The 27371-nt window shown below is 40.1% G+C and overlaps 2 protein-coding genes across 3 annotated transcripts; one reads left to right on the forward strand and one right to left on the reverse strand.

The window, feature by feature from the left end:
* dlec1 (DLEC1 cilia and flagella associated protein) lies at positions 1 to 21711 on the forward strand. Of its 2 annotated transcripts, none has more exons than XM_083530151.1 (38): positions 1 to 247; positions 3005 to 3145; positions 3369 to 3525; positions 3620 to 3730; positions 3842 to 4035; positions 4147 to 4343; positions 6385 to 6472; positions 7544 to 7631; positions 8373 to 8546; positions 8837 to 8973; positions 9457 to 9549; positions 9966 to 10056; positions 10398 to 10560; positions 10728 to 10920; positions 11009 to 11082; positions 11199 to 11355; positions 11481 to 11574; positions 12513 to 12643; positions 12736 to 12894; positions 13566 to 13696; positions 13788 to 13941; positions 14072 to 14182; positions 14260 to 14381; positions 14463 to 14657; positions 15385 to 15446; positions 15530 to 15681; positions 15822 to 15937; positions 16980 to 17050; positions 17150 to 17361; positions 17444 to 17578; positions 18037 to 18159; positions 18248 to 18342; positions 18990 to 19077; positions 19195 to 19359; positions 19960 to 20121; positions 20299 to 20452; positions 20530 to 20650; positions 20749 to 21711. In XM_083530151.1, the coding sequence occupies exons 1-38, from the start codon at positions 164 to 166 to the stop codon at positions 20873 to 20875; spliced, it is 5022 nt and encodes a 1673-aa protein (XP_083386277.1). In that variant the 5' UTR covers positions 1 to 163; the 3' UTR covers positions 20876 to 21711. The 2 variants fall into 2 exon arrangements, with proteins under 2 accessions (XP_083386277.1, XP_083386276.1); XM_083530150.1 differs by having other exon boundaries at positions 71 to 247; positions 12730 to 12894.
* Positions 21280 to 27339, reverse strand: acaa1 (acetyl-CoA acyltransferase 1). Its single transcript, XM_083530194.1, has 12 exons — positions 27025 to 27339; positions 26383 to 26476; positions 25598 to 25655; positions 24876 to 24955; positions 24658 to 24700; positions 23490 to 23588; positions 23301 to 23381; positions 22741 to 22931; positions 22488 to 22667; positions 22326 to 22381; positions 22109 to 22254; positions 21280 to 22026 (listed from the first exon to the last, which is right to left on the reverse strand). Exons 1-12 carry the CDS (start codon positions 27199 to 27201, stop codon positions 21951 to 21953), a joined length of 1281 nt encoding a protein of 426 aa, XP_083386320.1. The 5' UTR covers positions 27202 to 27339; the 3' UTR covers positions 21280 to 21950.
* Positions 27340 to 27371: the final 32 nt, after the last annotated feature.

Consider the following 27371-nt stretch of genomic DNA (forward strand, 5'->3'; position numbering starts at 1 on the left):
TACACAAAACACACCTACTTATATGCGCACGCTTTCTTGCTGTGGGGTTTTTATATGTTAATGTTTTGTATGTACATGTGATATAAGTAGCATTAACAAAAAACATTACATTACATTTATTACATTAGCGAACAAAAACTTGTTGAACAAACCAAAAAAAAGAATGCAAGAAATAACGGATCAAAAAAGTGAAAATTGCATCGAGGGAACCATCAATCGCCACAGACCAACATCTAACAGAACTCAGGTGAGGTTTAATGTCATCTTTAATGCATTTCAATAACATTTCAATAAAATGCTTTTTATTTAAATAGTGATATAAAACTATTTTCTTTATTAATTCTTTAAATAGACTCTATCAAAAACAGCACCGCCCACACATAATGACATCACACTGTCCAATTAGGTCTAATTATGGTTGTCAAATACTGATCAGGCATTCCTTAGCGGTGAAGTGCAGAACACTGAATATCTCTTCATCATAACACCTGTTAGTGGGTGAGATTTATTAGGCAGCAAGTGAACATTTTGTCTTCAAATTTGACGTGTTGGAAGCAGGAAAAATGGGCAAGTGTAAGGATTTGAGTGAGTTCGACAAGGACCAAGTTGTGACGTCTAGACGACTGGTTTAGAGCATCTCCAAAACTGCAGCTCTTGTGGGCTGTTCCTGGTCTGCAGTGGTCAGTATCTATCAAAAGTGCTCCAAAGAAGGAACAGTGGTGAACCGGCGACAGGGTCATGGGGGCTGAGGCACATTAATGCACATTGGGGAGCTAAGGCTGGTCTGTGTGGTCCAATCCATCAGACGAGCTCCTGTAACTCAAACTGCTGAAGAAGTTCTTGCTGTTTATGCTCAATTGGTCAAAACTGTTTTAGCAGCAAAAGGGGAACCAACAGAATATTAGGCAGGTGTTCATAATGGTATGCCTGGTCGATGTAATCATCAGCGATGTGCACTGGGATCAAGGAATAGTAAGGTTATTTGGGCTATTTTGTCAGGATTTATTCACCAGTTTTCGGTGTGTGAAATCGGATCTAAACCAGATTTTACATGTACATTTATGTGCATTTTGACAGACGGCATTATGCAGAGGGACTTACAATTATCTCCTTTATACTGAGCAGATATGGGGTTAAAGGTCTTGCTCAGGGGCCCAGGAGTGGCAGCTTGGTGTGGCTGTGGTTTTAACTCATGAACGATCCAAAGTACAATCCCTTAACCACTAAGATACCACCTCCACAATTTTCACGAGGTGAAATGGTGTGGGACAAACCGACGAAAAACCCTTTCAATTTCCGCACTGTTAAAACACACTGTAAGCTCCACCCCCTGAGTACCACACAATGTTAAAACACACTGTTAGCTCCACCCCCTGAGTACCACACAATGTTAAAACACACTGTTAGCTCCACCCCCTGAGTACCACACAATGTTAAAACACACTGTTAGCTCCACCCCCTGAGTACCACACAGTGTTAAAACACACTGTTTAGCTCCACCCCCCTGAGTACCACACAATGTTAAAACACACTGTTAGCTCCACCCCTGAGTACCACACAGTGTTAAAACACACCGTTAGCTCCACCCCCTGAGTAACACACAATCTTAAAACACACTGTTTAGCTCCACCCCCTGAGTACCACACAATGTTAAAACACACTGTTAGCTCCACCCCCTAAGTACCACACAATGTTAAAGCACACTGTTAGCTTCACCCCCTGAGTACCACACAATGTTAAAACACACTGTTAGCTCCACCCCCTGAGTACCACACAGTGTTAAAACACACTGTTTAGCTCCACCCCCCTGAGTACCACACAATGTTAAAACACACTGTTAGCTCCACCCCTGAGTACCACACAGTGTTAAAACACACTGTTAGCTCCACCCCCTGAGTACCACACAATGTTAAAACACACTGTTTAGCTCCACCCCCTGAGTACCACACAATGTTAAAACACACTGTTAGCTCCACCCCCTAAGTACCACACAATGTTAAAGCACACTGTTAGCTCCACCCCCTGAGTACCACACAATGTTAAAACACACTGTTAGCTCCACCCCCTGAGTACCACACAGTGTTAAAACAGACTGTTTAGCTCCACCCCCCTGAGTACCACACAATGTTAAAACACACTGTTAGCTCCACCCCTGAGTACCACACAGTGTTAAAACACACTGTTAGCTCCACCCCCTGAGTACCACACAATGTTAAAACACACTGTTTAGCTCCACCCCCTGAGTACCACACAATGTTAAAACACACTGTTAGCTCCACCCCCTGAGTACCACACAGTGTTAAACACACACTGTTAGCTCCACCCCTGAGTACCACACAGTGTTAAAACACACTGTTAGCTCCACCCCCTGATTACCACACAGTGTTAAAACACACTGTTAGCTCCACCCCCTGAGTACCACACAATGTTAAAACACACTGTTAGCTCCACCCCCTGAGTACCACACAGTGTTAAAACACACTGTTAGCTCCACCCCCTGAGTACCACACAATGTTAAAACACACTGTTAGCTCCACCCCCTGAGTACCACACAGTGTTAAAACACTATTAGCTCCACCCCTGAGTACCACACAAAGTTAAAACACACTGTTAGCTCCACCCCCTGAGTACCAGACAATGTTAAAACACTATTAGCTCCACCCCTGAGTACCACACAATGTTAAACACACTGTTAGCTCCACCCCCTGAGTACCACACATTGTTAAAACACACTGTTTAGCTCCACCCCCCTGAGTACCACACAGTGTTAAAACACACTGTTTAGCTCCACCCCCTGAGTACCACACAGTGATCAAAAATGTTGTTAGCTCCACCCTCTGAGTACCACACAGTGTTAAAAAATGTTGTTAGCTCCACCCCCTGAGTTCCATTAAGTCCTGTTTTGTGCAGGTACCAAAAAATCATCCTGCTGCAACAATAACAAATTACTAATTAATAGTGCACTAAAGTATTTATCATTGTTTTTTTCTTTTTAATCTGACAGGATATTTCTCACTTACTGGCAAATATATTCAACAAGCTGTACATATCAGAAGTTATTGGAAAAGACACTGTCGCTAATCTCACCAGATCATACAGGAAAGGAAATGACCACCACGCCCAATACGTTGAGGCACTCCAGCAGGTGACATTTATACACACACTCAATCTGAGGAAAGGTTTCATGCTTAGAAAAGCAAATATTAATAATTTTCCACATTATTATTCCCGTCATTCTTTACATATCACACTTTCCTATTTAATACATTTGTATTGAGACAGAAAAGGTGGTCTCTTCTTTGAATGGCATTTTATAGCATGGCTAACCCTAGATGATATGTTTCACGAGTAACATATTTTATACACAGGTTAACTCGGAGTACAACAGGCGGATTGAAGATGCTGACATGTTGGAGAAACACATCATTCAGGCCCGGGTAAAGGCCTGTGCTTCAGAGAAGCATGCTGAATCTCAGCTCAAGGAGGAGGTCGGAGAAACCTATCATCAGCTTGGTTTACCTGCAGGTAAAAACCTTAGCCCTGGGGTTACATTAGATACAATATATTTTACAGTTTATGCATCCTGTAGGCTTACACATTGTGTCTTGTGTCCCATTAGTCAAGTCAGCCTTTATGTGGTGTGTGGACAACACACTCCTCAAGAGTCACAACCTAATTTGCCCACAAGACTACATTACGGAGCAAGCGGCACTTGTTAAAGCTCCACAAGGTAATCCAACATCGACATATAGACCTCAAGAGAACTTTTCTCTAATTTAATTTTTGCTACAAATGAATTGCATTTTAAGTGTCCTATATATCACCCTTATATCGTTTACAGGGAAATCTGTGCCTGGATTCACTAAGCCTACTGTCTCTTACAACATGCTCGTGTCCACAATTCCCCAGGATGACGGCTACACACTAATCCCTGAGCCTGATACAGCCGAAAGTCTTCAAGAGGACTCAGAGGAGACTCAAACTCTAATGTCCTCCTCTCAGGAGATTTTCTCTGCTGGAAGTGATTCCTCTCAGGTCACTTTGCTTCTCTGTGTTTCGTCTGCACAGATTTCATTTTCGGATTACTAAAGTCTTGCGGCATGCAATGAATTTATGCGTACTATTTTTGGGGATTTTGCTCTTTAGAAGGTCCGTCGGGTGCCTAAAGAACTTCGCAAAGGAAAGCCGAGTCCAGAGGACTGCGCTGCTTTCGAAAAGTTGAAAAGGTGCCAAAACTTTCTGCGCAACCCTCACTTTCAGCCTGTGAGTCAACAGCGAGGGGGAAAATCTCTCATCATTCCCAATATGAGGGTAGAGAAAGGAGAAAAGGTGAAGAAAGAGAGGTGAGGCGTGATTACAAAAGTGATTTTTCACTGATCAACATTGTTTCCCAACAACCAATCACTGATCATCATTGTTTCCAGACAACCAATCACTGATCATAATTTTTTCCAATCAATCACTGATTATTATTGTTTCCTAACAACCATTTACTGATAAGCACTGTTTCCAAACAACAAATCACTGATCAACATTGTTTCCAAACAACCAATCACTGATTACTATTGTTTCCAAACAACCAATCACTGATCAGCATTGTTTCCAGACAACCAATTACTGATCAACTGTTAAAAAAATTATTACTATTGCATGGATCAACCAATCACTGATGACCATTGTTTACAAAATCAATCAGTGATCACTTTTTTGCCCAACAACACATCACTTTTGTTTGCAACAACCAATCACAATTGTTCAAAACAACCAATCAATGATCACTATCATTCAAAACAACCAATTACTGATTACTATTGTTTACAAACAACCAATCACTGATTAGCATTGTTTCCAGAAAACCAATTACCGATCACCTGTTAAAAAAAATTACTATTGCTTGAATCAACCAATCACTGATCACTATTTATCATCACATCAACCAATCACATGACCATTGTTTATAAAATCATTCAGTTATCACTATTATTTAAAACAACCAATCACTGATCACTATTATTTAAAACAGCTGATCACCACTTGGTCCAGCAAGTATTTATTAATTGTCTTATTATTTATTTGCCTTATAAAAATGTACCTGTTATGGAAAATATTGTTAATTTTTACAAGATCCATCATATTTTAAGCAGACAGGTAAATTATTTAGTTATTTAGTCTTCATTACGGAGAAATGATCATTCAGTAGCATTTATGTCGTAGTTTCTGTCAACAGAACGGGCACTGAAATGTTCGATTGTCGTAAATATTTACTCAGACGTTTCATGGCCAGCTGCTTGTCACTGCATTATTATTTCATATACAATACACTAAACAAAAGGTCTAGACTTCATTCTTGGATATACATCAGCAGACCTTTGCTGTTAATATTCAACCTGAACAGATATGATTTTTTTTTTATGTTAGATGTAGATTTCATGAAGATGTTGATTCCTAGAAGTAAATATCAGGAAGCTGATTTGACATTTTATATAAATCTTTTTTTCAATCTGCACCATAAGTGTCTTCAGTGTAAACAAAAAAAAACATTGTTCATTTATTGCTATCTAATTTCCATTCCTGAATAAAAGCCCAGTTCTGTAAATATTGATCCAAACCTCCTTAATGCATTTCAACACATTGATGGTGAAATACGTCCCTGTTTTTATTATATCCCGTATTATTTTCAGTGTTTTGTACAGATTAGTTTTGGCAAACATGCCAGATTTTTTTGAATGTCTTCCTCAAATGACATCACGTCACACAGGCGGCCGGTTTTAGAGAACTAAGCAACAGGGTGTGATCATCTGGGTACCACCCTGAAGCTGATCATTTTTATGCAAATGGCCACCCTGGAGTGCTTTAGTTCTTTTATATGACAGCCAGGAAATATGCATGGCAGCAAAATATTTTTTTTTATTATAGAACAGTACGTCCTACTTTTTATCCCAGTTACATTTAAAGCAGTGGAAGGCCAAAGACACAAGTTATCATTTAGATAATCTCCTGATATCCTCTTTTCATTAATATCTCTATATACAAGTACGAATGCTAAGTTTAATCTTATTAAACAAAAGATCTGTGATCATCCTCATACTGCCTCATTTGAGACATTGATTATTATTTATTTATTTTTTTGCATTTGTTTGTCTACATTATTTTGTCCCTCTTCCATTTGGATAGACGGCTGCCAGTCCAGCTGCTCTTATATTTACTTGACTATACAGTATGGACTTTTGTCTTCTTTGTTTTTGTTCTTGCCTTTGCTTGAAAAACCTGCTCATTAGGCCCATGTTCTTTTGTCTCTGGTTAACAAAAAATCCTTCTCTTGTATTTGCTATACTGTTTATGACAATAAACGAGGTCTCTGATTTCACTGTGTGACCTCAACAGATCTGACCCTGAAGAGCCTGTGCCGATTTTCCTCGCCAGCCCACCTGTAGTCCTGTTCAGCGACTACCAAATTGGAGATGTTTATGAGGTACTATAAGACAAGCTGGATAGACAAACGACACATTTTTGTGGACAGATGACCATAAGATTCATATGTGCTTTTTGAACATCTCATCCCCCAGCTGCTCTTATAATAAGCTACACTCTTCTGGAAAGCTTGTGTTAAGCTTGTGGAGATTTGTGTGTTAAGGGCATTAGTGAATATATGTATACATACCAATTATTAATTTATTATATATATATATATATATATATATATATATATATATATATATATATATATAATAAATTCTCAATTTATATGAATGCTTAAAATGAAGCATACATATATTCACTAATATGTATACGTGTGTATATATATATGTGTGTGTGTGTGTGTGTGTGTGTGTGTGTGTGTGTGTGTGTGTGTGTGTGTGTTTGTATAGTATAATAGAAACAAAAACTGAAGAAATATAGAGACACAAATAAACATATATATTAGAGCTGGCAATCGATTAAATCAATCAAATGTCTAATCTTGATAAATTTAGTTTGTCCTATTGTTTTAAATTACGTAAATCATCAGGACACCAAATTTTTGAAACTTTTGCTATGTTTCCACACGGACGGTTTTAATTGACGGATGTGTGCGAATTTTGGTGCTTGATTTGGGATTGCATCATTGCCGCATCAGTAAAACTTCTTCTTCTTCTTCTTTCGGCTGCTTCCATTAGGGGTCGCCACAGCGGATCAAAAAAAAAAAAAAAAAAAAAAATATATATATATATATATATATATATATATATATATATATATATATATATATATATATATATATATATATAGTATGAAATCTGAATTATGAGTTTAAAATGTTTAATTTGTTTCAAAAAGATTTTAAATGTAAAATTTGATGCATGTTGTGTCTTCAGAAGCTCTGAACTGCAAGATCTAATTTAAAGTGCAATGTCTTTACTTTGACTTACCTCTATATCATTACAGATATCAGTGTAGTGATGCTAATAATGATCAGTTTGACACTACAGTTATTCCATGGTCACTGTTGTTTTGCTATAACCAGAGCTTTTCATTTTCAAATGGTACATTTTGTCTTGTTTAGACCACAGTGGAACTGAGGAACATGACCGCCGCCAGCCGTCACATGCGTGTCATCCCACCCACCACTCCATACTTCTCTATTGGTCTGGGTAAGAATCCGAAACAGCTACTAATATACAGCTTTGGATAAAAGAATAAAACATATTTTGAAGGAAACATAAAGAAATATGACTATATATAGTAATATAATATAATTTGTGTTCAATTCAAACCATGTACAAAATCTTTAATCTCAACCCACTATTACCAAATTGGTATTTATTTAAGGTTGGTAATAAATAATTTGTTTTAATGGGCAAAAAAACTAAACAAATAAACCGACAATTTAAATAATCCCAAATACTTAAGTACTAAAATATAAAATGCTCATGACAGAAAACTATGGAAGAGGCCATGCAATAGAATGTATTTGTATTTCTTTTATGTTTTTTTGTTATGTGAAAATCATGAGAAAATGTAGACGTGATAATAAATAAACAACTCTTATTATGCGGAGAAAATTAAGTCGTGATCACGAGAAAACAAGAGAGAAAAAATATGATATCGCATGACTTCTTGGGATTTCCGCATACATCTGAGAAGATTCATAGAATTGATTTTACAGTTCAAGTGAACCCTGGTTGCACAAGGTTCAAAGCGCCCTAGCCTTATAATCATTTTAGTAAAATAGCGCCATCTACAGATGCAAACTTTTCACATTGTGCATGTTGATGATCGCCCTGCATGTATGACTTGAATCAGCTTTTCTTCAGAATCTTGAAGTTGATTCTAAGCTTAGGAATTTGTAGGTCTTTATAGAATGTGTGACTGACCAAAATACGGTTCTTCAGGCAAGTTCCCTGGTGAAGGAGGCATCGTCGCTCCCGGTATGAGTTGCCAGTACACTGTACGCTTTGCCCCTGACTCTCTGGGCGATTATGAGGACTTTCTGCTGGTCGAGACACAGTCACCATATCCGCTGATTATACCACTAGAGGCTCACAGACCCCCACCAGTACTCACATGTAGGTCGACAAAAAGATTCATTTTTTACTTTTTTCACTTTCTGTAATAAATAGAAACATTAAACCAGATAGGAATTATGTACATTTATATCTGTATATCTTATTGATATAAAAATGGCTGGGAAATCAGATTTAAAGTATACTGCTAATATTTGAGGTAGTTTAAAACTATTAAATAATCAATTAGATATTTATTGCTGAGAGTGAAATTAGGATTTAATATACTGTAGGTCTTGTATGAATGTTTTAATCTGCCTGTGTCTCTGATTTCTCCCTCTCGACTGTCCCAGTGCCTGATGTTCTGGATATCGGCTACTGCCTGGTGGGCGGAGTGAAGTCCATCAAGGTGGAGTGCTGTAATATTGGGTATAGTGGCGGAACTTTCTGCATCATGTCAAACAGACAGTGGCCTTCTTCCAGCCTCAGGGTAAAGCACCATGAGATTATAGTCTTCAAAAATTAGGATTAAGACTGAAACTATATTATTCCATGGATAAAAATAGAGTCTGACATATAAATGGCAATATTTTATAAAGCTTTAGTAAGCAACCAAACTCCAAAATTACAATGTTGTTCATAAAACCTTTTATTTATTTATCAATCAATGTCACGTCAGACTCTTTATCCATTTATAGCTACCTATGATGTAAGCTCTTCATATCATGGAACACTTTACCACAGCAATAAACAGTCAGTTCTTTAATCCTGAAAATTGTCACGTTACCAAAACTTTGGAAAGTAAAGACTTTCCCATGACATAGAACGAATACTTACAAAGAGTCGATATTTGCGATACCGTCATTGCTATCACAAATTAGATATAAGATTTCAAACACATTGCAGTATGTACAGCGCTTTAATAAACGAGGCTGATTCGTTTTGCATGATGTATTATTGTGCTTTTTCTCAGTCCGCAGTGAAATCGAGCTTCGCGGAAGAGCCTCCTTTTGCAATCAGCCCCTCTTTGTTCTATTTACATCCAGGTCAGGCTGAACTTCTAGAGGTAAGAGTTTCAAATCCATCATAAATATTAATTTATTTTTCTATTGAATTTGTTTACAGTGTTGCTCTGGAGCGTTTCTCAGATCAGAAATGAAATTCGCAAAACTACTTGTTCAACCTCTTCATCATTTAGTTTGGGCTTTTGCAAGAAATCCAATGTGTTGTGCTGTTTGGTCAAATTGTTTTGAGAAATGCACTTACTGGTTTGCAAATATCAAGGACGATTCAAGAAACGCTCCTAAGCAACTGAGAAAAACTGTAATGGACATTTTGGCATGAATAAGGAACCAAAATGCATCATAACTTTTGTTTTGTTCAATGACTTTAGCAATTCAGTGCCATGGAGGCTTTTTCCTTTTTAGCATTCCTGATTTCTTTGCCTTATTACTATGAGACTTGTTTTGTTTTGCTGGTCAGTTGGTTTTCTTTCCCATGACTGCGGAAAGCTTCTCTCAGAGCTTCACCATCACCTGTGACAACTGCCATGTGAAGGATTTCTCGATGCAAGGTAATGATCTGGACTTTCTATCTATCTATCTATCTATCTATCTATCTATCTATCTGTCTGTCTGTCTGTCTGTCTGTCTGTCTGTCTGTCTGTCTGTCTGTCTGTCTGTCTGTCTGTCTGTCTGTCTGTCTGTGTGTGTGTGTGTGTGTGTGTGTGTGTGTGTGTGTGTGTGTGTGTGTGTGTGTGTGTACAAATGTTGTACATAAATTATACACATTGAATGCAAAATGTTTGTTCATGAAAAACACTGTATTTTGGGATAAAGGAAAAATGTGCCAATAATTTTTTATTTAAAGTCAAATAGAGTTGCATGAAATATTGAAGATTTGTGTGACCGGCAGGCACGGGTCAGCTAGTGACGATGGAGCTGGTGGCAGTAGAAGGCGGTGAGAATCTGCCTGCTCTTGGAGAAGCGCATGACCCGACTGCCGAACATTTAATACGTTTCGAAACGACCAACGTGTGCTCGACGCTCCAGAAAAAAGTGATGATCAAGAACAAAACGTAAGCGCACTTGTGAGCACATCCGTCTTAAATGACAACATGGTTTACATTCAATGTGCTTTAAATAAAAAACACGCATTACTAGCTAAAATAAATGTAGAATTTTAGGGCAGGTTTATCCAGTACAGTGTGGTGTGTTACTGTATATTTGTTATGGTGCGTGACAGGCATTTGGAGCTGCCGTTCCACTGGAAGATCATGAAGCCCAACCTGCCTTGTCAGCTCCCTGGAGAGACTCCAGATCCATCAAGCCTCCAGCATGAAGCTGCTACAGACAACGCTTTCAGCATCAGTCCAGCAACTGGTCTGCTGGCTCCTGCACAAGAGTGTGTCTTCCTTTTTACATACCGTCCAGAAGAGGTACTTAAACACACACACACACACACACACACACACATACTGTATAAATGTATTTTATTTACGCAGTGTATTCTTCTTTCCTACCTAGTTAAAGGATTATCACAGTGTCTGTCACTTGGTCATAATGAATGTCCCGAAGCCGCATAATGTTTACGACAACAGGTAAAAAGTGAATCAGCAAATTAATTAATAAAAACAGGTTTAGCATAAAAACACTATTATATTTATGTCCAGATTTCTGAACCTTAATACTGTCTTACTTTTTTCCTACATTTAAGTCACACTTCTCAGCAGTCGGACTCAGTCGGGGACCTGATCGCGATGGAGTTAGAAGTTAAAGGCTCCACCGAACCATACAGGATCCTCCTCGAGCCGTACGCACTCTTCATACCAGGAGAGAGCTACATACACACCCCCATCTCCAAGGGATTTAAGGTGAAATGTAGTTAATAAGCTTGGGAACTATTCATGCAGGGTTTTCATAAAAAGGGATTTAACCTTTAATCCGGTCTTTTTTTCTAATGTGTGTGTGTGTGTGTGTGTGTGTGTGTGTGTTTCAGATGTGGAATCACAGCAAGTCAGCAATTTGCTTTCAGTGGGAGAATATCAGCGACTGCCACAGTATTCAGGTCGAGCCGTGTTCAGGGGAAATAGGTAGAAATGAATAATAATAATAATAACAATATGAATTATTTATTTAATTATGAATGATTAAGCGCATTAATTGAATTCCCTAATTAAGGATTGCAAAACTGTTTATATTATGGTAAATCTATGTAGCTGTCTACAAATCATAAATATTACACCACATTACAGAATACACCTGTTTGGTGCTTTTTCTCGGTTACTCCTTTCTGCCTGAAGCAATTGTCTTCAGGTGATCCCCAACCTTCTTTGACCCTTAACCACAACACTCTCCAGTTAGTGGGTGCGTAGTGGTGGCCAAATCACTGCTCAACTGTTCCTGCCTTCCAGCTTTCTTCCTCTCTCTTGCTCCATATCCAGCATGAAGATCGCTCCACCACCTCTCCCAACCCACAGGCAGCATGTTTCTTGGTTTCCCCCTCCATGCCTTAAGCAATCATAAGACTGATTTAGCAGGAAAACCCCTACAAACTACTTCCACAGGAAATCGCCATGCTTGCCAACCTTTGTTTTAACACTCCTGAATTAATGGCTGATATTTCAAATCCTTCCTCTCATGAGCCTCCTTGCAACCCTCCTTCATGGCGCAATCAGCTCAATTAGGATGATTTGACGGTCTTTTGCTGACCACAGAGCAATGTTTGGGCGAAGAGCAGTATAGACCACATCCGGGAACTGCGGCTTCCTTTCCGACGTCGATTCTCATTTCCCAGCAACTCGTGGCCCTCAGCAAGTTTGGTTTTGATGCCACTGTAGTTGCTACTGGCTTGGTTTTCTCATTGATGATGACATAAAAAACCTAGGAATATGTAGAGATACATATTATAAGTGTAAATATAATGTATAAGGATAATTCAAATGTCCTGGGAACTCATTAATGACGCATTAAAGTCCTTCTCAAACTCCATGCATGTTGGAACACATTGTGTGTGTTTGTTTGCACGTAGGAACGAACGAGTGTTTAGATCTGGATCTGGTTTTGACTGGAGGCCGCCCGGGTTTCCTAAACATCACACTTCAGTGTCATGTTCAACACCACTCCGATCCTGTAGTTCTGCACGTAGAGGCCACGTTTAAAGTGAGAGGAGGCTGTGTTTCATTCCAATAACTCCAACTTAGTACGTACATTTGACCTAATTCAACGTTTGTTATTCTGTGTGTGAGCAACAGGGGCCAGACTTGTCTGTAAACGTGCCCAGTGTGGAACTGGGGCTCCTGCAGCTGGGTCAGGAAGTCTGTTCTACTCTCCAGATTATGAACAGCAGTCCTTTAGAAGCCCGGTGGAGTCTGGAAGAGCTGCCCGCTGATCCTACACTCAACCAGGGACTGGTATATAAAAATATTAGATCATTTCAGTTCATTAATAACAAAATTTCGCTGTAAATACGACTTTTCTACTGTCAGTATATTTATACTGATGATGGTTTTCGATCACAAATATATGGAGAGTTTCATATTTAACAAAGAAACTCCAGTACCAGTTAAAGCAACGTGATGTGGAAAAAATCTTGATAGACTTTGCAGTTTGCAAATAACGTGACAAGCTTGTTTTTTAATCTATTTATTTGTATCTAATTAATTTTATAAGAGGGGCACCAAGGCTGCTTCACAGTTTCACACAAGAACATTTTTCCACGGGCCTGGCCAGGAAGGTTGGGACGGGGGGGTCTTGTGCAGTAACATTCATATCATATTACTGTTATATATGTCAATTTAATTATTACATACATATGTAACTTAAATCGGCATAACGCAGATGCAGTGCGAGCTCCATTAAACGGTGCATAGAAAAAACTGTGACCGAAACAAGTCTGGAAAACTGGCACAGAAGGACATAAAGAATAAAACATCATGCAGACCTCAAAAGTCAATAAAATAGAAATAAAATACAAAGATTTTCTCATTGCCATCAGAATGTGAACAATGACCTTTGACCTGTTGTAGAGAACTGGTTGATTATTGGTTGATCTGATGCTGTAAACTCCCTTTTCCACATGTAGTTGCGCATCGAGCCTAGTCAGGGTGTTCTGCCTCCTTCATCGTCCTGCAGTGTGAATGTGCTTTTCGGGTCCATGTGCTGTCAGAGCTTTGAGTCTGTCCTCCAGCTCGTTGTGCTGAATGGCACCGGATGGTGAGAACAACAACAACAAAAATTGGGCAAATTACTGTTCCATATTCTGATTCATCACAGTGTGTTGTGTGTGGGGTGTGTTTATACTCAGCCACCTGCCTGTTCGTGCAGAAGTCCAACGTCCTCAGGTATGTCTGCTGAGCTCTCGGGTGGAGCTGCATGATCTGTACGTAGGAGTTGCACAGAGCTGCAATGCAACGCTGTTTAACCAAACTCTCCTGCCAACACACTTCAAGTGGCGTGAGGTAGGACTACAGTATTTTATTCATGTCCTTTTCCGCTTCCGGATCTGAATAGTTTAGGACTGGCAGGATCTAGCATATAAATAACTTTCTGTTTGTATTTCCCTTTGTTTTTTCTCTGGCTCCTTTACAGCTCCAGGGCCTTCAGGCTCATCTCTGCTCTGCCAGCTTTACTCCATCCTCTGGGACTCTGGGGCCCAATGCACACGTAGAGATCAGTGTGTCCTTCACCACACATACTGATGTAAGTCTTGATGTCATGCGTAACAATATTACCCCATGCGGTTCCTTAAGTTATATCTGGTATATCTGTGGGTACAGGACGAGTTGACTGAAGTATCAGCTGTGTGTGAGGTAGAAGGAATGGAGAAACCTCTTCTTCTCAGCTTCTGCTCCAAAGCCAAAGGACTGAGTGTGTCCTACTCTCTGTTTCATCCTGATCGGTACAGTCTTGAACATACACTATAATCTTAAATGTATGGCGTTAGACATACATTTATTGTCTTTTTCCGTTCTGTTTTTAGTGCGCCATTAGATGTTGTGGAGGAGCAGCCAGTTGAGTTGGACTTCACTAAAGACGAGCCGGTCCTTATTAGCAAACCAGCAAACAGACAGCTGGTGATAACCAATCAAACTGCAATCTCAACCTCTTTCTTTATAGAGGCAGAGGTCTTCAGCGGACACCGGGCCACCGATTCGGTCAAAAAGTCTAAACATGGGTACAGTTACGGGTTTCTGTATATACCAGTGTAAACATATGTGCATAGGACTCTTCGATATTAGTATTAACTATACAGAAGCGGGATGTTGTTGCCTAATAAAACAATAGCCAATTACGTACCAACATGCAAACGCTAACCAGGAGGCATCAGTTTATGTGAGAAAGAGGAAGGACATGCCAGACTGAAGGACCAGTTTATTTTATTTAAATGTTGTGATTTTATTGCCATTATGAAGGCACCTTTGGTTTATTTTCTGTACTTAAGTAGCTTTTTTGCGTGTTTTTACTTTACTGTAGTATTTCCATTTGGGGAGACTTTTACTTTAACTTCACTACAATTTAAAGTCAAATATCTTTTTGCTCAACTACATTTAGCAAAAGCAGTCGTTCCTTTTAATTAATGAATGAACTGGTCGAACACACATCAAGTCACCAATCAGAGTCGAGCGCTTGCCCTGTTTCGAACTTGTTTTGATTGGCACTTGGTGGTATCTACTTACTCCAACATACATTTCAGGATCAGTTCAACAGCATGCAGAACATTTTGAGAGAAAAAAATGATGGATAAAACTCCTATATCTAACTTTCCACAACTCCCGTGGCCTTGCACTTTTACTTTTAATGGAGTAATATTTTACAGAGTATCTATACTTTTACTCAAATACATAGTTTGTGTACTTCGTCTACCGCTGGTTTTATGTGATTGCTTTCATTTGCCCTTTCAGACGTCATTCCATGCCTCACTGGATGATGCAATCGAAGAAAATCGAAGAGAAAGAATATGAAGGTGAATGCTGGTTGCTTATACCCAGCAGCATTTATGCAACATCATGAGACTTTGTATAACCTTCTTTGTGTTCTCTGGCACAGAATTTGTGCGTAGACTTTTAGCTCACAGGAAAGGTGTGGCATTCTTGGTCGAGCCACCGAGCGGGACGCTGGGGCCTTTCGAATCTGTCGCCATTAACGTCACTGCTTACAGCAACATGTGGGGGGATTATGAAGACCACCTCGTCTGTAAAGTACATATGCAAACATATTGTATACTTGAATGGATTTTGTTTTGTTTGGGTGTCTTAACAATCTATCATGAAAATAAGATATCAGATATTTACTATTGCCTCCCATTGAAAATAATATTAATAATGTCTTTGTTGGTCAGGTTGGTGATCTGGAGCCGACGCTTATTCCAATGAGAATATCTATCAAAGGCTGTCCTGTATATTTCCAGATGATTGGACCACAGCACGAGAATCCGAACCAAGGGCCAATTATACGGTGAAGAGACACCTCATTTGAATGTTTCTTATAGAATAGCTATATTTTAGCGCTCTTTAGCATTACAATTTTGCTCAGTTGCTTTGGAGCATTTCTTGAATCATTCTTAATATTTGCCAACCAGTAAACGCATTTCTCAAAACAATTGGATTATCTGCAAAAGCCTGCACTTTTCTCAAAATCCCTAATTCATCTCTCAAGTCCTTTTGTCACTGTTCACTAACAAGATCAGAATGTTTAGTCACGTTGTCAGTATGGCGGCGCACGGTTTCGGTGTTCCCTGATAAAAGCTACGATTTGGATTGCAATAACTGAAAATGCCCAAAGCTGGATTTCTTCTGAATGGCATCTATGAATTTCAACAGCATAAATATGGGATGTTGATCGCAAGAGACCGGACAGGATTCACACTTTCACTGTACTGTACTAGTGTTCGTTCATTTCCTGGTTGTTCATCCATTTCCAGAAATTGTAATTCTGTGTTTTGCTCCGTCTGTATCTGCTCGACAATTGAAGGTTCACGAGATTCGACCCATTTTAGAGAACTGGTTGATCAGTGGTTGATCTTGATGCCATACACTCATCATTAGTGACATTTAAGCTTCAATTCATCAATTCAAGACACATTTACCAGAAAAATGTCTAATGGAAATGTAATTTATTAGATTTATTTAATGAATTGATGCTGAGATGTTTTTGGGGTTTAAGACTATTCAGGTGAGAATAATATTATAATTTGCTCAACATGATATACATTTTTGATAATGTAGGAAACAGCAGACGATTGAACACAATCAATGAAACGAACGTACCAAAGCGTACGCAATTGCTTTTATGATGTGCACAAGTAACGAGATGATGTCGAGGTTGAACAAGTGGTTTTGAGAATTTCATTTTCTGGTCTGGGAAAAGCAACTGAGAGAAACTCAAAAATTCCAAACGCCATGGTTTCAATGGAACCAAACACTTTGAGATGGAACTCGTTATTGGAACTAATTACTGGTGCTTTATTACTTGGCTAAAAAATCCTGAAACTCCACAGATTTGGAACGCACATTTCTGGAGGAGACACGGTGTCACGGTCTCTCCGTTTGAACAACACCAGCCCATACGGTAGGAACCAATATGAAGATCCTACGACTGTGCATATCCTCATATATTTATTATCTTTGTATATTTCATCGCCCATCTGCTATCTATTTTTTTTTTTAGATATCCGTTTGGACTGGCTGACGTACAACAAAGAAGCCGAAGACAGGAAGTTAATAGACTTGCTCGTTGCGTACGGCGAACCGTTTCCTCTCAAGGACGTCGACGGGAACGAGGTCGTCGGAGGCATGGCTTTTTTGCCCGGGTTGGATCAAAGCCAAACTCCCAGCACAGAAGGAAGGAGTTCTTCATTCAGAAGCAAATCGGAGAATACTGTAAGCGAAAGTTCGAATGAATAAAAATGATATTTGAGGATCATAGGTCAGATTGCTGACCTGCTCTTTTCTTTCTTGCTAGGATTTCGATGAAGAACCGATTGGCGAAGGAGCTCTAGTGCCTTTATCTTTAAGGAGCAAACTGTTTTCTGTATATATCAATCCACATGAGGGATATGCATCAGATTACCCATACTGCATCACTCCACAACAGATGGTAGGTGTTTTTTAGTCAAGTGCTAAATGCTTAAAGTGTCAAAATATGAATTCATTATTATTTTATGATCAGAAAAGGCCACAATGACACTGGTTTTCTCAGTTACTTTGCTAAGCTAATGTTTTGGTTACATTCATTTATCAAAATATATTATTCTAGTTTCATCTGAATAGTCTTAATCCCCGAAACATCGAGATCAAGTCACTGCACAAGTCATTGAATGCAAAAAAGTTCAACCAGTTGTCATAATTTTAGATATCATTTAAGTTTAAATTTCTATTCAAAATATTATTCAAGAAATCCAATGTGTTGTGCTGATGGTACTCATTGTTTTGAGATATGCAATTACTGCTTGGTAAATATAAAGAACCATTTCAAGAAAAACTGTAAGGCTTTGCTCTGCACCAACTAGCTGACTATTATCACATTGACTAAGACACTGTTTCTAATGGTCTCAGGTGGTTCCTGCAGGGGGTAGTAGCATCATCCACGTGTCTTATACTCCTCTCACAGTGTCTGACACTGCCGACAGCCACACGTGTGTGGGTTACGCTCTCGGCTTCATGTCACTGGACTCGAAGGTAAACTTCCTTTCAGCAGATTGACTTGGAAAGTAAACAGAAAAAGATCGATCTCCTCACTGCAGATGTTGTTGTTGTTGTTGTCCAGGTGATGCCGAGCCTTGTGGGTAAAGTAACCAGAGCGCAGGGTTATGAACTGGAACCACTGAGACTGGACATGTTTGCATGTGTTAAACCCGCCATGTGAGTCATAGAGAGAGACACACACACACACACACACACACACACACACACACACACACACACATAGATACACAAAGACAATATAAGAAAGGAAGAAAAGAAAGGAGGAGAAAGATGGAAGAAGGAAGTGGGGTGAAAGTCAAATGACAGGAATGATAGACTTGAGTGAGAGTAGGCAAATTATAGGATGAATAAGATTCATCAAGCAAGGGAAAAGAGTGAATAGTAAAGAAAAGAGAAGGAAGTGGAAAGAGAATGGCAAAGAAAAAGAAAGAATGTGTGAGAGAAAGTGAGAATGTGTGAGAGAAAGTGAGAATGAAAAAGAGGAAGAGAAAACAGGAAAGAGAAAGAGAGAATGGGACAGAGAATAGAGAATGGGAAAAAGGAAAAGAGAGAGAATGTTAAAGAGAGAGAAAGTTTGAGTGAAAGAGAGATTGGGGGAAGAGTAAGAGAGCATCTGAGAGAAAAAAGAGAAGGTTTGAGAGAATTGTATTGTAATTGTAAGAAAAGTAAATAGAAAAAGGCAAAAAAGAATGCGTAAGAACATTAACAGCTTTTTTTTCACAAGCTTTTCTGTGTCTGTGTGTGTGTGTGTGTGTGTGTGTGTGTGTGTGTGTGTGTGTGTGTGTGTGTGTGTGTTAATACAGCTTGACAGTTCAGATGGAGGAGGAAGAAGGCACTCTGGAGTTCAATGCCGCTGCCAGTAATTTACTCGATGGACACACATTTAAAGAGGTTCTTTAAAACAAACTCCTCTTTCACATATCCAACAATTTTCTGACTTCCTTCTCTGAGTTCCTCACTTACTTCCTTCTCTAACTTCCTTCTCTGACTTGCCCTGTTTTAATACAGGAGTGTGTGACTTTGCGCACGCTGCAGCTCATCAACAGCACCGAGATTCCTCTGAGTTTCACACTTAACACCCAGCAGCCATTTTCTGTCCTGCAGCCCACACATCAGGCTGGCTCTCTCTCTCCATCACACACAGTGCTGCTCCCACCCAAACACAACATGCAGGTCTGCAGCCACACACACACACACAGAGCTGGAATGAACACTTTAGTTTTGGATGTAGTTTATTTATCATTCGTTCATTTAAATGAATCTTAAATGTGACTCAAAAAGAGATTCGTTCATGGACTCGCATTAGCAAAGCATCTCAAAATATCTGTAGGTTATGTACAGGAAACAGAATTGAGTAGTTCATCTCATGAGTCGTTTGTTCTTTTGTCACGTGACTCCCATATGCAATAAATAATTTTTTTGGCCCGAATCTTGACGTTATTGTTACAATAATTATGGGAGTCAGGTGATAAAAGAACTAACCATATGAGAGGTGAAGCTCCGCATTCTGTTGATCATAATTTGTCTTTAGCTGCTTTGTCATATTTTCATTATCGGGACTTAGTCTAATTATCTAGTCGAAGTCGGTGCATGTAGACATGTTGGGGATCTGCTTAATAAAAATGGAACAGTTTTTTTTTCATTTCTGATCAAAGGAACCAAATGGATTAAATGACTCAAAAAAGATTTGTTCATTTTGACGAACAAGATCACAAAAACCGAGTCACTAAAATGATCCGATCTCATCACTATGTATTTTGGTGACATTGGCAGGTTAAGGTGGCCTTTCACCTCACAGCGTCGCTCCTGTCCTATCAGAGTGAGCCCTGTTCTGAAGCCCCGCCCCCTGGGATACTGCTGTGTAGTGAGAGAGGAGAAAGGAGACTGAAATTTGAGCAGAGTCTCACTATTCAGTACAGTAACAACTCTGTACAGGTATCACACACTATACTTGCACCTAAAAACCCTGGTCCACACACACCGTTATGTCTCGCTGTTACTTACCTTCTGACCAATCAGGATTGAGAATTTGAAATGTACCCAAAAAATCGTTAGCTACTGTCACATTCTGGCCATTTGTTCGATTTATCTTGTTTATTTGTTTATATTTAGAGCGTAGCACTGTGTGCTCACGTGGCCCTCCCCACGCTGCACCTGTCTTCTGATCAAGTCGACTTCGGCACTTGTTACGTGGGTCAGACCAGAGTGAAAGAAGTGTTCCTCTCCAATCGTGGTGGCTCCAGCAGTTTTTGGACCGCGCTGCTAGGTACGAACATCACTCCATTTCGCTCTGTTGTGTTTCTTTCATGGAACTTCCTCGTTACGAGTACATTTCTGTTGTAGGTCTTGATGCTGAACAAGAAAGCGCAGTGTTCAGAGTAACTCCAGAGCATGGCCTCTTAAAAACAATGGAGTATCTCGTCTCCTCCTCGAGACAAGTCCTAGAGATCAGCTTCACTCCAAGGTACCTCAAATAATACCAATAATACGCTGTTCTTATCATATTACACCTTTTACTGCACTTATTAGAGGCCACACTGATCCTAAAACTTCTTTCCACAGTGACCATGAGTCATTCCAGACCACAATGACAGTGCAAGGAATTCTGGGAGAGCCCTGTCTTACTCTGCAGATTAAGGGAAGTGGAACTTTTGATGAAAGATACGCATCGCAAACACCCGAGACCTGAGAACAAAATAAAGGACGCTGTAATCCAGTGGCAAGCCATCAGGGCCAAAAATGCTTTCTTGCAGTGCTGGCCCTGACGACATCATCAGGACTCGATCTGCCTTATGTTTTAATATTTGTTTATTAATATGTATAAAATATCCCCCAATAGTCCGTCCTCATTTTATAGCATTTTTCTATGTGAAAGTTTACTTTGGAGTTTCTATCCAATCAGATTTCAGCCATCACGTATCTGCCCTAACAGTAATTTACCAAAACAGTTTTTTTTGGTGAAACATTTATGCTTTTTTCTTTCAATAACTAAGGGTGTACTCACTTTGTACAAACAGCTGTATGTTAAAGTTATTTTCAGAGGACAGTAAATCTGTACTGCGATACAAGCTGCACTTCACACATACACTTCAATAAATCCAAATGTAATTTATTTGTAAGTTTTCCATAACAATCATTAGAATTAAACTGCACGTTTATAAAATTCTACACATTCAGTATCATATATTGATTGTAGCTGATCAGCAGGGATGAGAAGGAGAAGATGGATGAATGAATGGATGGACGACTCTATTAAACCCTGGGAAATTTGGGGCATTTAGTTGAAAAGTAATAGAAATCCATCACCCAAAATTCAGTTTGTGCATTAGTTTTGTTTTTTTTTGCTTCAAATTCGATCCAGTTTCATGAAAAAACTCATTCACATGAGACTCATTTCATAGCCTTCAATAGGTCAATAATATCAACGTTCAGGCACAAACACAATCAATGCAGCTTTTTCCAAAATCTAGACAATTTCTAGGCATCCACTAAGGAACAATAAAGAACATTGTTACTGGATATCCAAGATGGCTGCCCCATGTCTGTTAGTTGTTAGCTATTTGTTAGCTATTGTTTTTAGTCCTACACCTAACTCCTTACAAATTTTACCGAATGATCACCATTTGGAGACCAGATGTGACCCAGATTCATGTTCATTCTGCCCACCGCAGGAGCTTCATTCATACATTAGTGTTCAATTTGAGTGAGCAATTTTTCCTCATGATTACTGAACGCTTCTTTTGTAAGCTTCTCGTCGCCTTCTGTCAAGGTCCAGGATACTCGAAGACTGCAGCAGCTCCCATGCCGGTTCCGATGCACATCGACACCACGCCGTAGGCTCTGAAAGATCCGAGCACATGCTGTCACGTGAAAGAACCATCCGATTTAACCATACCCAAGTTGCCAGAGTGGACATATTCACCTCCTTCCCCTGCGTTTGAGTTCGTTGAGTAAAGTCACGGTCTGGCGCGCTCCTGTGCAGCCTAGCGGGTGCCCCAGAGCGATGGCACCACCGTTGGGGTTTACTTTCTCCATCGGGATGCCTAATTTCTCCACGCAGTAAACCGCCTGTGGTTCAGAAGCACATGTTGAGCCCTTTAACCAACAGCGCATGTGGCGTGTTTCGGAAATCCACGTACCTGACTGGCGAAGGCTTCGTTGATCTCGAAGACATCGACATCACTGACGGTTAAACCTGAAAGTGGGAAAACATGAGGTATTTTATATTCGATTTAGAGCGTAGTGGGGTCTTCATGGTGTTTCAAGGGGGAACACTACACGGAACAGCAGAAACCGCGTACCTGCCTTCTCCAGGGCAGCTGGAATCGCGTAGGCTGGCCCAATTCCCATCACATCTGGAGGAACGCCCACCACGGCACCGGCTCGCAGGATTCCTAACACCGGGAGGCCTAGAGCCTCTACTGTACCTCTGCGACCCATCAACACGGCTGCTGCTCCATCACTTACCTGACTGGCATTACCTACACACACACACACGATTATATTACACCATATTATACCAGTGTACGCTAATTTAAACACACTGATACCCACCTGCTGTGGTGCTGCCGTCGTCCTTGAAAGCAGGCCGCAGTTTGCCCAGACCTGCCATGGTGGTGCCTGGCCGGATGCCGTCATCCTTGGTGACCGTGATGGTTCGCTCGGTTCCATTCTCATCCAGAAACTTGGTGGTAACTGGAATGATCTCCTGCTCGAACAGACCCTGTTTCTGAGCCTGAGCTGCCCTAAACAGGAAGAGAACGATGAAAATGTGAGATCAAACATGCTCGTCTTGATTCTGATTAGTCTGAGAGATGCTGGCCAACAGCAGCACCCAGGGCAAATCACAGGTTTATATTAGGGAAGGTAAGATAAAAAAAAAAAAAAAAAAAAGCATAAAAGTAAACGATGTGATGCATCCATTTTTAAAAAAGTGTGCATCGGATACATGTTGGCGTCTGTCTAAAACAAGGAAATAAACGTGAACCTCCATATTCAATTGCATAACATATATTTTTTTGCATTGCATTGTATTGTGTTAAATCACATTAAAATGTAATTTATACTGTGTGTGTGTGTGAGACTTATTTTCACAAATGTCCTGATCATCATACTTGTGTTGAGAGCTGCAAGCGAACGAATCCTGCTTCTCTCTGGTGATGCCGTATCTCTCAGCAACATTCTCTGAGGTGATTCTGTGATCGATAGAGAAAGAGAAAGAGAGAGATAGAGAGACAGATTCAGCTTTGTGTGTTATCAAAACAAGAAAGTGAAGTACTGCAGAAGCAGCTTTACAGGTTTACCCCATGGGGATGAGACACTCTCTGGCCTTCTCGTTATCCATCAGCCTGGTGCTGAGATCTCCTGGGTTTCCAACAGAACGCAGAGACATGCTCTCCACCCTGGACAGACACACACACACACACACACACACACACACACACGCACGCACACACACACGCATGCACGCACACACGCATGCACGCACACACGCACACACACACGCACGCACACACGCACACAGTATATGTAAGTTATACTGCCCATTTGAACAAAAGTATCAGAAACCCAACTTTCCCTGCCATATGTGGTTCTTCCCAAAACTGCTACTGCACAGATGGAGACACATTTTACAAATTGTCTGGATGCGGTGGTATAAAATGTTTTCTTTACTTGAACTAGAAGACCCCAAATCTGTTCCAGCATGACACTGCATGACACTGTGCACAAAGCCCGCTTCATAAAGATATGCTTTACATGGGCTGGACTGGAAGATCTTCCTGCTATATCGTTCTTATTGTACATGAGGAATGTGAAGGCTGACTGCACTGGAGTTTGTGTGGGATGGAAGTATTACAGTCAATTGCACAAATGATGATTTAAACAAATTGTTTTGCTTTTAATATTTAAATGCTGTTTTTTTTTACAGAAGAAAACAACCCAGCATGAGTACATTTGTGTAAAGGAGAAATCCCTCAAACACTCCTCAACAGGCAGCTACTATCAGCTTTATAATGTCAAAATTATTGATAGTTAAACTCTATGTGGCTTTTGCATTTTTTAAGTACACTTTTATACACAAATACCCTGAATAGGGGTTTTATATAGTTATAGTAAGCAAAACATCTAATGTGAAGGAGAAAAAAAAAATCCAATAATCGGAAAACAATAATAATACTAATAATCCGATGAATCGATTATTCAAGTAATCGTTAGTTGCAGCCCTACACTGGAGACTCCTTTTCCAAAAACGGTACCGAATTTGCCCCCGAAGCCAGAACCACTATCAGAACTAAAATTAGTCAACATTTTCTGACCAATCAGGATTGAGAATTCAGCTGCATTGTAGTGTAGGTAAAGAATAAAGCTTCAAAAATCCTGGTTAAAGTGAATTTCACATACAGCATCTTTTGAGTTTCAATCAATGCCTTTAATAGAAAAACTTAAATAATGTCATAGAGAAATACTAACCCACATGCAAGACCCAAATCATAAGAGCCGTTCCTGATACCACCTTTAAAAAAACAAAAAAAACACAAAGAAAGGTTGTTTTTTTCTTACACACACACACACACACACACACACACACACACACACACACACACACACACACACACACACACACACACACACACCATTACAGAAAGACATTTTAACTTTGTATTTTGTTCCTGGAGCTCGATTCTCACCTGCGACGTTAAAAAGAGCCTGCAGTCCAGACGAACACTGACGGTTAACTGTGTATACGGGCACAGTTTCGGGAAAACCACTGGAAACCCGAGACAAATGCATTAGAAGAATTATGAGATTCTATCAAAACTTATAACACAATATATTATAATAATATAATATAGATCATATATTTTATTACGAGGTGGTATAAAAAAAAGATTCGAGACTAGTTTTGTAACGTGCCAACAGGTGGCAGCACAAGGCTGCACGCACAGTCACAGGGAGCACCGACCTTCATGAGTCAGTGTGAAAAAAACATCATCCTGTGTACGTCTGGAACCGTGCAACTGGTGCTAAACTGACCACGTGCGTTACAAAGAGCAAGCGTGAAATTCTGCGTGAAACTGGGCAAATCTGCCACAAAGATGTTTGACATGATTCTGCAACGGGTCGTTCGAGGTGTTCTGACGACGAGAGATCAGGAAGACCCTCAACGAGCTCAACCTCCGAAACTCTTAGACAATGATCGTCTGAGAACAATCCACAATATTCGCACAATAGTAGCATGAAGAACTCGTACCCAAGAACCAGACCGTCAGTAGCAAAATCTACTGCCAGGTTTGAAGGCATCTGAAGGAGGACGTTCTACGAAAGCGACCGGATCTGTTGCTTAATGATCTCAAAAAAGTTTTATACCACCTCATATGGTACATTGAATTCATATTCTGCATTACTTCACCTGATGAATTGTGCAATCCGAGCCATCACAGCTCCTGCACCAGGCTGTAACACATTACCTACAGGAGGAAAGCCAACACATTATACAGATATATGGACATGAACACAGCACACAAATAGAGTCATTGCTCAGCAACATTTCAGTCTGGAGGGTACACACCAAATAAGTTCAACTTAAATCAAACTCAAATTCAAAGTCAAAACTCAAAACCTCATCCCACTGATAAAATGAGCTTTTGAACATTAATTAATAAACTTTGCACTGTATGTAAGGAAATTAAATTGTACATACAAAGGTAATATGAAAAGAACTATTACCTGAGAGTGTAAAACAAAGATTTGTGAGGAAAAACCTACTTAATATACATTATAGTACCTTATTTAAATACAGATAAAATTGGGATTTTTTTATACAGTATATTTTATACCATATGACAGATGTTTTTCAGTGCATCATACAATGATCTCATTTTTTTCAACTATGTAATTGAGGGTTAAGAGCCTTACTCAAGGGCCCAGCAGTTGCTGAATGGTAATGCTAGAATTAAGTCCGACATGAGAATGTGAGGGCTGCACTGTTTTAGTATCAAAATATATCCAGTTCTACTTTACAAAGTCAATAATGTACAATGGAGTCTACGGAAAATTTCACTACATCTCCAAAATAAAAGATGTGCATATTGTGGTTGGAAACATCTACTGACCAGGATGATGGAGTAATGTTTCCTCTCGAACACACTCGAAAAATGTCGGTGTGTCAGAGCTGGAAAACGTTGCTGGACTCACCGACACACACGTCCCCTAGTTTATCTGAGGGCAGTCCCACATCCCTCAGCACTGCCATCATCACCGCACTCAGCAGCTCGTCTGGGGTCGTGTCCTGTAGGGCAGCGACACCACAAAGACCGAAGGTCAAATATAAATGCAGTCTGATGGCAGAAATATTCACCCGCTTGAACCTTTCCAGATTGTGCCACGTTACAACCTCGTTTCGATTCGAGGTTGATACGTATTCACAGTAAAACGCTGTCAAACTTTTGATCGCTCTTCTGCTCACAGTTGCTCCAAGTTTGTCGGACTGGATGAGAAGACAAAACATCAAGCCTGCTGATGAAAGGCATCCTCAGAGCGCGATGCCGCCACCACCATGCTTCACAGCTAAAAAGGTCTTCTCTGGGCTTTATGGTACTTGGTGGAGCGTTTAAGTGTTGTTCAAGTGAGACTTGTTTTGATAGCGTCTTGCTCTTCTGTGGGTTTCTCTCAGGGTATATAAATGCAGACCATATGACACTTTAATCACAGACTCATTTGCCAAATGAATGCCTTTACATAATGATCTCACAAAACATATAATTGACTATTTTATTATGGAGCACTTTGGCACCATGTCCACCTGCTTAGATCATGATTATGACATGATGCACACACCTTGAAGGAGCCTCTCTTGGCCCTTCCTATAGGAGTCCTCAGGCCGTGCACCACCACCACATCTTCAGGGTCGGCTGGAGCGCGCGCGCTGCAGTGCCGAAGTTCCGCGCGCGACGGTGACAAATGCCGCGAAACAACCCCGAGCCTGTTCATGACGGACGGAGAGCCGAGGAACATGGAGCCCTGAACATGGGGATCCACCACCAGAGGACTTCAGCCTTTTCACTCCAGACTCACTTCCGGATCAGCGTCTCTCCTGCAGCGTCACTGTTCAAAATCAAAGTCCTCAAAGTCCGCGAGCTCCCGAGCTGGCGAGTCACGTGACCGAATTGCGTCACGGTTTTTTT

Source organism: Silurus aristotelis (genome assembly GCF_946808225.1).
Source record: "Silurus aristotelis genome assembly, chromosome: 25".
Lineage (NCBI taxonomy): Eukaryota > Metazoa > Chordata > Actinopteri > Siluriformes > Siluridae > Silurus > Silurus aristotelis.

Excerpts from the sequence above, each read along its gene's own strand:
- dlec1 (XM_083530150.1), top strand. The coding sequence starts at position 164 with ATGCAAGAAATAACGGATCAAAAAAGTGAAAATTGCATCGAGGGAACC. Across the intron at positions 248-3,004 it reads CAACATCTAACAGAACTCAG|GATATTTCTCACTTACTGGC; the intron begins GTGAGGTTTAAT and ends TTAATCTGACAG. Across the intron at positions 8,547-8,836 it reads ACCCCCACCAGTACTCACAT|TGCCTGATGTTCTGGATATC; the intron begins GTAGGTCGACAA and ends CGACTGTCCCAG.
- acaa1 (XM_083530194.1), bottom strand. The coding sequence starts at position 27,201 with ATGTTCCTCGGCTCTCCGTCCGTCATGAACAGGCTCGGGGTTGTTTCG. Across the intron at positions 25,656-26,382 it reads ACTAGGGGACGTGTGTGTCG|GTAATGTGTTACAGCCTGGT; the intron begins GTGAGTCCAGCA and ends TTCCTCCTGTAG. Across the intron at positions 22,668-22,740 it reads CGACGGCAGCACCACAGCAG|GTAATGCCAGTCAGGTAAGT; the intron begins GTGGGTATCAGT and ends GTGTGTGTGTAG.